This window comes from Terrapene carolina, unplaced genomic scaffold (genome assembly GCF_002925995.2).
Source record: "Terrapene carolina triunguis isolate 2854851 unplaced genomic scaffold, T_m_triunguis-2.0 Scaffold67, whole genome shotgun sequence".
NCBI lineage: Eukaryota > Metazoa > Chordata > Testudines > Emydidae > Terrapene > Terrapene triunguis.
The window spans coordinates 36809538-36820265 of record NW_020664418.1 but is presented as its reverse complement, the minus strand read 5'-3'; the positions used below and the strand labels follow the sequence as shown (position 1 = coordinate 36820265).

The 10728-nt window shown below is 42.4% G+C and overlaps 1 protein-coding gene across 7 annotated transcripts in view; it reads left to right on the top strand.

Annotated features, from left to right (window-relative positions):
• ZFAND6 (zinc finger AN1-type containing 6) overlaps positions 1-8509 on the top strand; it is a 60165-nt gene extending 51656 nt beyond the window's left edge. For all 7 annotated transcript variants that reach the window (XM_024193934.2, XM_024193937.2, XM_026648330.1 and 4 more), the window contains 2 exons: positions 6987-7100; positions 7770-8509. In XM_024193934.2, the coding sequence (XP_024049702.1) occupies positions 6987-7100; positions 7770-7918 (263 nt within the window). In that variant the 3' untranslated portion in view covers positions 7919-8509. The remainder of the gene's footprint in view (positions 1-6986; positions 7101-7769) is intronic.
• The last annotated feature ends 2219 nt before the right edge of the window (positions 8510-10728 follow it).

Here is a 10728-nt window from a genome sequence, read left to right as displayed (position 1 = left end):
CTTAGACTCTCCTAGAAGTTAAAAAAACAAACTAGCAAACAGACACATGAAGTATTATTTGCATTTGTGCAGATATCATGTAACATGTTCAGGCAGCCTAGGTAAAATTGCCAGGTTACAAATCCCTCAGATGGCTCTGACTTGATCTAGTCTGTGTGGCTTTGCCTTTATACACCCAAGTTTGTGTTATGCCTTGCAAAACAGATCAAGGAAGAGGTAGGAAACTTCAGCAAACCTGGCTTTCAAATAGTCAGTATGTTCTACAATTTGTTTACTCAAACTGGTTGTGGGTATTAAATACTGAGGCAAAGCTAAAGACCTTGGATAACTCTAAAAGCTATTAATTGTGAACATTCTCAAATCTTAAGAACATTATCCCTAATATGACAAGATAAAATGCATTAAGATAAAACCTAACTTTTTTTCCCCTCATGAGGTTTTTGCCCTAGAAATGTTCAGGTAAACCACTTTGCAAGTTATAGTGCTACAAACCATTCATTATCTTCATGTATGCTCCCTGCTAAATGCAGGGTAACACAGTGATACTTTTGTTCATGTGCAGCTAAACTCTCCAATATTCTTTGACTTCTTCTGACTATAATGTAAAGGTCACTTAAGGGCATACGCAGCATAGTAGGGCTACAGGCTGGTCTGCCTTTTTTTCTTGCTTAATGGCAATATCTGCATAACTTTTAGGATGGGAGTGGGTTTCAACAACTGGTAGGGTTGAGAGCTTTTTAATGAAACGTGCACTCAGCGTTATGGTAGTTACATTGGCCCAGAACAGCAAAAGATTGAGACCAAAAAACCAGGCTCTCAGGCCTCCTCTGTAGATGGCCGGGAAGTAGAAATAGCTTGATTTAAGTCACTGGGCATTGTGTACCATCATGAAACTTGACTGAGCTCAATGAAAATGAACTTGGCAAAATGTATGAAAGGTCTGTCTGTCTCATCTGACTACTGGAAGGTGCCCACTGTTGACGCATGTCTTGGTCTGTCCAGTCCATAGGTAAATAATCTTTTGAGCTGGACTATTATTTAAAATAAAAATGGACTAACTATAGGGAACACATTGCATGCAGTATTGAATATCTTAGATAAATGCTATGGTGCTCACAATATCTGCTGGTGTGACTGAAAGCACATGTAAGTCAATGGGAACATTTCCATAGACTTCAAAAGGCTTTGGATCAGAGCTGTGACAGAACTGCTCATATTTAGTTTGCATATATTGCCCGTAGTGCTTAAAAGAGCACTTATATTGCAAAAGGCAACATGGAGCAAAATTAAGGAAGCACCCTAGTGGCTCCACAGTTATGAATATTTTGTGTTTTCCATTTGGAGTTGTGCTAAAATCCCTTAAACCGAAAACCTGACCCTGATCATTCTAAAAACAGATCATTTCAATAAGGAGCACAAACTTGAAATTTCTAGGCCACTGTCAGACTCCTAGGAGGCTTGCTTCACCCAATATAAGATGACAACTGTCCTTTCAGGCTTTCTTGAACTCCTGTAGTTTAACAATAACAGTTACGGACTTCAAATTTCACACAACATTTTATGTTGCAGACACAGCATTACATCACCTGGGAAGACTTAAAGTATCCAAAGATAACACTACTCCATCCTGTGCTTTTTGTTTTCCTTTCTGCAGTGGAAACTGATGGAACAATTTTTGCAGTCTACTTCCATTTTACTTTCAGTTTGGCTCCATGTCTTCTGCACCCTTCCCCAGACAGTCCCTCCAGCAAAGCTCAGATTCCCAGCAGAGCTGCCCAGTGTATCTCCATAACTATACCCTCCAGCGAGCTTCCCCCTGTAGCTTCCTAAACATACATCATAGTGCATTGTGCCCTCCACCCCAAGTCTCCTCTGGACCTGCTACAGTTAGCCAGTGAGACTCTCAATCTGTTGAGCTAGCCAGTGGGTTCATTGGATTAGAGTTTCTCCTTAGCAAACTGTAGGAGAATCAGATGGTGAAGTTGCTTTTGTACTGGTGTACAACCTCTGTGTCTTAAGCATAGCCTCAGATAGATCTGCACATTGTGGGGACCCTTTACCTTGCAGATTTAGAATGTACAACGGGTCCTATAGAAATTAAAAGTGGAAAAGACCTTTTGGGTCATTGGAAGTGTTCTCTTCAATATATTGTACTTCTAGCCTCATGTTTTTGAATGTTAACTATCCAAACTGTTTGAGTTTCTGGGGGGGAGCGTTGGAGGCTCTTGATTTCTCTGTGTATTAATCAGGTAAAGACGTTATCTGGTTACTACATGACCCTTCTGGGCTTTGCAGTCTAAATACTTAGTACTGCACCAGGCATTTTCACTCCTTGCTCAGGTTGGTCCCCCGCCTTGTTGCATTAATATGGGATTCTCTTGTTGGACAGGCCCAATTAGGCATACAAAAACTCTCCTTTGCAACTTGCTCTAATACAGGCAGCAAGCACTGCTATGCCTCCAAAGCTCTGGTTTATGTAATTAAGATTAATAGTCATGACTCCTATGTAAGTCAAAGATCCTTTACTTTACAGTGGGGCTGTTTTACACAAACTCAGCACCACAGTTCAGCATATTCTTGCAAGAGTTGGATTCAGGAGGGTAGTCTAGAAGTGTTACTGTGCTACTGCAACTATAGTGCAAGGAGGAGTTACAGGCCAGTGGGGCTAAAGTTCAGACCACTAGAGGTTTAAAGGTGTCTGAAACACACATTATAAGGGGGCTGCTGACTTCCATGTATAATCTACCTACATGGAGCTTTGAAACCCAAGAATAGGGAGGCTGTAACAGGGAAGACGTGCTAGCAGACAGTTGCTATGCTGCTTTTCCATTAGTACTGTTTTTTTTGTTTGTTTGTTTTTTAAATAAGGGTTGTCTTTGCTTCCATTGTTTTCCCAAGCATTTTGCTACTTAGGAATCCACCCTCCCTCTAAGAAGACTGGATTACACTGGGGAGGGAAGTATAAGTGGCTTTAACACTACCTTTTCGATACCCCCCCCCGATACTGGGAGCCACTAGGGCAGGGGTGGGCAAACTTTTTTTGGCCTGAGGGCCACATCAGGCTTTGGAAATCGTATGGAGGGCCGGTTAGGGGAGGGGGTTGTGGCCCAGCCCCCACTTCCTATCTCCCGCCCCCACCCCGGGACTCCTGCCCCATCCAACCTCCCCGTTCCCTGATGGGGGGCCCCCCCCGGGACCCTTGCCCCATCCATACACACTCGCTCCCTGTCCCCTAACTGCCCCCAGAACCCCTGACTGCCCCCCGCCAGCCCATCCAACCCCCACTCCTTCCTGACTGCCTGCCCAGGACCGCTGCCCCCATTCAATCCCCCTGTTCCCCCCCGATCACCCCAACCCCTATCCACACCCCTGCCCCCTGACCACCACCCCGAACTCCCCTGCCCTCTATCCAACCCCCTCGCTCCCTGCCCCCTTACCGCGCTGCCTGGAGCACCGGTGGCTGGCGGTGCTACAGCCACGTCACCCGACTGGAGCTGGGCCACGCCACCGCCACCACACAGCACAGAGCACCGGGTCAGGCCAGGCTCTGCAGCTGTGCTGCCCCAGGAACTCACAGCTCCGCCACCCAGAGCATTGTGCCTGCAGCGGGGCGAGCTGAGGCTGCGGGGAAGGGGGAACAGTAGGGGAGGGACCGGAGGCTAGCCTCCCGGGCTAGGAGCTCCGGGGCCGGGCAGGGGGGTCCCATGGGCCGGATGTGGCCCGTTGGCCAGAGTTTGCCCACCTCTGTACTAGGGCCTCAGTAGCCTTAGTGCTGCTGTAACACAAGTAGAAGCTAGATCAGCTTTAGTGCTTAAGAAGTACAAAGTGGAATGAGGAGGGACAGAGGATCAGGATCAGTATCTTGCATGAAGGAAAACTTTGGCAATGCCATTTTAAATAACTGGTAAGTGGTAAACAAAATTGCCTCTTGCTTATTTCTCGCCTTCCCCTGCTTCACGCTCATCTGACCTTTCTTGTACTACTATTGCTGCAGCCAAAGAATATTTTAAGATGTCCCTTTAGCCCATCCACTGCTGATCAAGCAATATAAAATGTAGTGTTTGCAGCGATCATAAACTACCTGTCATAACTCCTGAAATGCAAGTAATTAAAACTAAATAGAAAGTGCAAACAAGTCACTTAAAATGAGCACAGATTATTAAGACATTTAAACGAAATGGATCTAAAATGTGCCATCCCAACCAACATCTGTGGACCTCACCTAGAGAATTTCAGTAGACCATATGGGAGAGGACTTGCTGATGGATATTTTAGATTTACTTGATACTACAAGGGGCTCAGAAACAGAGTACACTTACTTTATGATGCAAGCATAGAAAATAATGTAGATGATCCTGACTTCCTAGATGAAGGCTCCAGAGAGAGAGAGGAAAGATGTATGATACAGATTTTAAACTATGTACTATAGGTAAGTGAAAGTTTTACTTAAATACTATCCATTTGGTGACACACATATTAGGTCATATAAAATTCTTTGGTACAAATGTGTCATGATGGTAGTATTGCTTTATAATGGAATGAATGTCTTCATGGATATGTTTAATTTATATATTTATGCTCACTAGGTTAACCTTTCAACCAAATTGATGTATTTATTTGCATTAGGTCTTTGCTGTAACAAACCTTTATTTTGCTATTTAGTATTTTGTGGCTCGCTAATTTTCCTTAAACAGTAACTGTAAGATATTAACTCACTAAAATGAGGTTTTCCTCTCTTGCACACACCTTGCCGCCATTGTACATGCTGTTGCACGTCCTGCTTTGTCCTAAGTCTCTTTGAGTAAATCAGTGGAGTTGGTTACTTTAGAATTTCATCCTGTTAGTTCTGAAAGACTTAGATTCTCCTGTTTTGCATCCAAACTTACTTTCCTGCCTCTTGTAACCTTTTATTTTACTAGTTTTCAAAATGTCAGATTGCCAGTCTACAAAGTAGACTTCTAGTTAACAAACACTTGAAGACAGTTATAGTTGGACCATTGATAATTTCAAAGTTGTATATACACACTAAGCACACCCCAAACGTTCAGATAATATCGACAGTAAAAAAAGCATGAACCGTCAAGTAAAGGTGAGTCTTTAGGAGTAGTAGTGAGGTTGGTAGAGAGCTGTTAAGTGATACTTCACCGTATCTCTGACAGATTCTGCCTGGTAAGCATGCAGCTGTGTGTATATTGTCAGAAAAAGTAGCCAAGGTTCAGACAAACTTTTAAGACTACTGCTGTATCCCTTCCTTAGGAATTTATGTGATTAGCCTGGTTTCCGCTGGCATTCACCCAGTTGCAGCCTCCTTTCATTCTTTCTCTGTCCCTTCCCTTGCACACCCTATTTCTTCTGCTCACTTTCCTACACCCTAGGCAGTGCAAGCTTGTCCTATTGTGACCTAGCAGATAGCTGGTAGGTAGTGTTTGGCTTACGGACCCATTTAAAACAAGTTTAATTTCCCTTGCTGTCAGTTTGTTTAAGTTTTGGATACACCAAGGTGTAGAGAAGAGGGCAGCAACTGAACAAAATACCACTCATGTTTTTCTTGGGTCAGGCAACTTGTTCAGTTGTATGTTCTCTAATCGGATTCTCCCATACGCAGCCCATGTCTCACTTTCAGATGCGAGAGAAGATTAGAATTGCCTGGAAACATTACAGCTCCACCTTCCCAAAAGGATGTAGTTTTCAGTTTGGGTAATTTCTTCTCCCTCAGATTTCATAATTAAATTATTTTCTCCATTGGCAACGGATGTCTTCACTTTAGCCTCCAGTGGCTGGAAAGAGAAGCTGCATCTCAGTAGCATAAATCTGACCTACCGAAAGTTGTCTGATCCAGTATTGTTATCCTCAGCAAGATAGCATTGTAAGGCAGCATTGCGTAGGGTTGCCATACGTCCAGATTTTCCTGGACATGTCCGGCTTTTTGGTGCTCAAATCCCCGTCCAGGGGGAATTGCCAAAAAGCCGAACATGTCCGGGAAAATGCTGGCATCCCTGCCCCAGTCCCCTGCTTACCTGAGCGGCTCCGGCAGGCTGCGAGCTGCAGGCGGATTCCCCGCTGCGGCGGCGGCTGCTGCTGCTCTCCCCCAGACACCTCCTCAGCTCTGTGCAGCTGAAGAGCACAGCTGCCCCAGCGCTACCGGCTTCACGGTTTGCCGGGCAGCCCCCAGACCTCCAGACCCTGTGCCCCGGGCCGGGCGCTTCCCCTCCCGGGCTCTGGCTGCTCTGGGGAAGAGCCCGGCCCGGGGCGCAGGGTCTGGGGGCTGCCCGGCAAACCGTGAAGCCGGTAGCGCTCGGGCAGCCCTTTTCGCGTGGCTGGGAGGGAGGAGGAGGGGGAATGTGGGGTGCTCAGGGGAGGGGGCGGAGTGGGGCCATGGCCCCATGGAGTGTCCTCCTTTTTTTAAAAATCTTTAATATGGTAACCCTAGCATTGCGGAAGGGAGAAGTGCTTTGTTGAACTCTGGTAAATTATCTGTGCTTCTCACTTGACTTGAATCAGCTTTGAATACTGCTAATTGTAACAATTTTATGGAACTGTTAAACCTTACACTTGCATCTTGCCAAACCTGGTAACTTCAGGCCCATTTTTTAAATCTTGTTTTTTGAGATTTAAAAGGAACAGTGTGTGTATATTTAAACCTTGGTCTTTCTTTATCTTACTAGTCCTTATGTTTGTATGTTATAAATTGTATATAAAACATTCAGCACTGTCAACTGACTTCTCTCTTGGATGAGTCAGATTGGATAATTAAATTTAGAAAGAGGGAGCTCAAGTGCACTTGTTGTGTGATGCAGAAATATTGCTAAAGCAGAGTTCCACCCACGATTAGATTGTAGATTATGGAAGGAAAAATTGATTACAACAAGGTTACAAGTCCCAGAGCTTGAATTTACAAAATAGGCTTCAAATTTCTCTTGTGGCTCAAACAAATCTCTTGCAATTTTTTCCACTCTTTTTTCAGTGTTTTATCTCTTTTATATTAGCTTTAGTGTCAGAGAGTGCAGAGTCTACATCTGAAGAACAAGACAAGTCACTTGACAAACCAAAACAGAAAAAGAATCGCTGTTTCATGTGCCGGAAGAAGGTGGGACTTACTGGTAAGAAATATTTCATTTTCTTTCTTAATCCAAGACTAAGTTATGCAATTAATATCAAAGGACCAAATTCTGCCTTCAGATTCATGTGTGGGTTAGTCTGTTGACTTCGATGTATTTGAAGTAAAACTTGGCCCTACGGTGTTTTCAACCAGTAGCTCTTATTAAAGAGGACTTTTCATATGTCCTTGTGTTTAACTGTTTCATTTATTAAGCAAAATGATCTTCATTACAAATGCTTCTGTTTGGGAGCTCTTATATAATGGCCTGAGGAGTTAAGGTAAATGTAATAGTCTGCTCATTAATCAGCCCTCATAATGAAGTGGTATGATTCAGTTTTAAGTATTTGAAAATCACTTGAGTCGTTCCACTGCGTGGTGACTGAAAAAATGTCTGCAGCAAGTCTTGAGGGAATGTATTTTTGTAGTGCTGTATAGTGATGCATAGTTGAAGTGAGGGCTCTTTATAATAATCATTACAACAAAGATTTATAACTTTGGTGCTTTATATGACAGCAATTTTGGCAGCAGAAACTGGCTCTGACTGACGCTGGTGATTGAGATTAGTTGGTACCAAATGTGAATGTAGTATTTAGGATATTAAAAAAGCCAAACCTGTAGAATTAAATTGTCTTTAGTGTCTGTCTTAATAGGTCAATATTTCTGTTTACAGGGTTTGAATGCCGGTGTGGAAACGTTTACTGTGGTGTGCACCGTTATTCAGATGTACACAGTTGTTCTTACAATTACAAAGCTGATGCTGCTGAGAAAATCAGGAAAGAAAATCCTGTAGTTGTTGGGGAAAAGATTCAGAAGATCTGAACTGCTACTTCTGCTGGAATATAAAATCCCCTGACCATCTGCAGATTAAATTGACTTGAGCTTTTTCCTTAGTCATCAGGAATGTAGAGCAGTGTATCTTGCCTAGACCTTTTAATCATGCATGTCATCAGAAGAATAGATTTTTTTTGTTTTTGTTTTGAAAATGACTCTGAACATTTATTTTCATTGCAGTTTTCTGTGGCTGAAGACTTAAGTAAACTTTACAAGTATTATCCTTTAAGATCATTTTAATTTTAGTTGAGTGCAGAGGGCTTTTATAACAAACATGGAGAAAACATGGGAGGGCTGTGCTTTTCCAGTACAAAACATGCATGCATTAACTTTGCAGTTTATTTTCTTGTTGTATATAGCTTTTCTCTGCAGCACGATTTCTTTTTTGGTAATGCCTCATGGCACAACTAGTTATCAGTAACTGAATGTATTTTAATCATTATGGCTGCTTCTGGTTTTCATTAACAAGAAAGGTTAAACATGTTAGCATATTAGCTTGTTTGCACCCACTACCTATTTATGTATGAATCATTTGTAATGAGAGAGTGTGTGCTGAGATTATAAGTTTGTGTGGTTTTTTTTAAAAAAAAAATAGATTTTGTTTTCGTGTGTGTGTGGGGGCGGGGTAGGCTAGTATGCACTTCATTGCTGACTGAAGGTTTCACTGGGATTACATTCATCAGTCTGTATGTACACAAATATGAAGAATGATCTGAAGTAACTGTGCTGTATTTATGTTTATCCACGTCTTAACTTTGATTAAATAAAATTTTAAAAAAATGGGGGTATTTTGTGTTGATCACTGGTATCTGTCACACTGATTGCTTTTCAGCCCTTTATTTTGATTTGGACCTCTTGTCTCTGGTTTCTTCAAGTACAGTGCATTCAGATATCTTTGTAGATCTGAATAGCAATTAAGTCAACTTTTATCTGAATTTATTTTACCTACTGTTACAAGTAACACCTACCTATTGAAAGACTGGAGGGAATAAAGTCATTGTCGTCATTCTTAACTTGTGCGTTTGAAAACACTTTGTATATAGTCAGTGCTTTTTTTTTTCTCCCCACTTGTCTTTTGTACAGCAGCAAGACATAAAAATGCACTTTAAAATAGGCAAATGTGATCATAAAAGTGACAGGGAACTCTGGGGCAAGTGAGGCACATGAAATTGTTTTTCGTCTACCCTCTTGAAATTGACTGGATAAGAGGTTCCAACATTGCAGTTGGTGGGAGCCATTTCTGGCTTGGAGAACCAGGCAGTCGCAGGATGATGGCTCCTCCTGATTTCAGTCTGCTAAATTGCATTCAAAGTAGTGAAACATATATTGTCATTTTTCCCTGTAAACAATTGCTCTAGCTGTTGTTAATTTGTGATGATTTAACCTAAGTTAGGGGATTTGGTCTGTGCAGTTCTGATTGGGAGAGCTGGCCCTTGAGACAACTTCTCCATTAAGATGTGATCTACACTATACAAAGGTTAGAAAACCCTTAGGCAGTGTTTCAAATTTAGTGTCCATTTTACAGACCTGGTGGCTTGTGAATCAACTTCTCTCACTCAGGGTATGTCTCCACTAGCAATTTCTTCTAGTCACTCTGCCGACAGATGTTCACACCCACCTAATCACCAATGTCCATTTCAAGGCTATGTGCTATAACTATAAGAAAGTGTGTGACGTTTTTGTAACTGCACATGTAAGCTCACCCTGCATTGGATTCTTTACAAAACTTACAAATACGCAGAAGTAGGACTCAAATTCCGCTCTGGATCTGATCCTCAGTTTACATTTTTCTTGGTGACTCTTACTTCCGATTAAACAGCTTTCAAATATTGTGGAACAAGTGAGATTTTGTGTGCAGTTGCTCAGCCATTCAGGATTTTGACTTTATTTTAAAATGTTAATTTTCTTTAATCAATGCTGAATGCATCCTTTAAAATTCTGAACCCTGCAGGAAAAGTGATTACTGACAATTACCAGATAAGTACCATACATTTGAGGTAATCTACAATGTCAGATGATGGAGAAAACCATTTTGTCCCTGCAGGAACATATCACGGAGGTTTTAACTTTGAAAATCAGATATGGACTTTGAACCATGCACTCCTAAGCACTCTTTGGCTGTGGAACATAGGGAGAGGGCATGAATCAAGGTCTTGCAAATCAAGATATTTCAGTGGTCCCCCAGTCTTTTTGGGTTAAAGAAGATCCTCATTTATGATGTTTGTGAACAGTGCATCCAAGTGTCATGCAATGGCATAGCATGGTAATCACATCTCCCTTGAGTCTTGTATCTTTCCTTGTCTTTTATGTTTTCCACAGGTTTTGCTTACCATTTTTACCCTCCCCCACTACCCTTTCACCCAGTTCCCTTCTTCTTTTCTGGATCTTCCTTCTCAAGTTTTTGACCCCTCTCCCTTATCTTCTTCCTCCCCCCACTGTCAATCCCTCCCTTCATTCCTCTTTTTATTTCTTTCCCCACAGCTTCCATTCTCTTCCTTCATCTCTACTGTATATTTAACACAGCGACCCATTGGTGTGTTTGTGCTGCTGCAGGACTGACCAGAGAACAGGCACAACATGCATAAAGAGAAGCTGGTTGGCTTAAAAGGAACTGCTGCTTCTCTGCTCCATGGAGGAGGGAGTAGGAGTAAGGCTGACATCCCTGAGTGATGAGGAGGGAAACAAGTGCAGGGAAAGCAGCTGCCTTTGGAGTTCCCATGCTCCCTTTGCTACCTGGTTCTGCACTTATGACATGCAGCAGGAAGGATTGTGCCCCCTACCTCACATATTGGGAACCA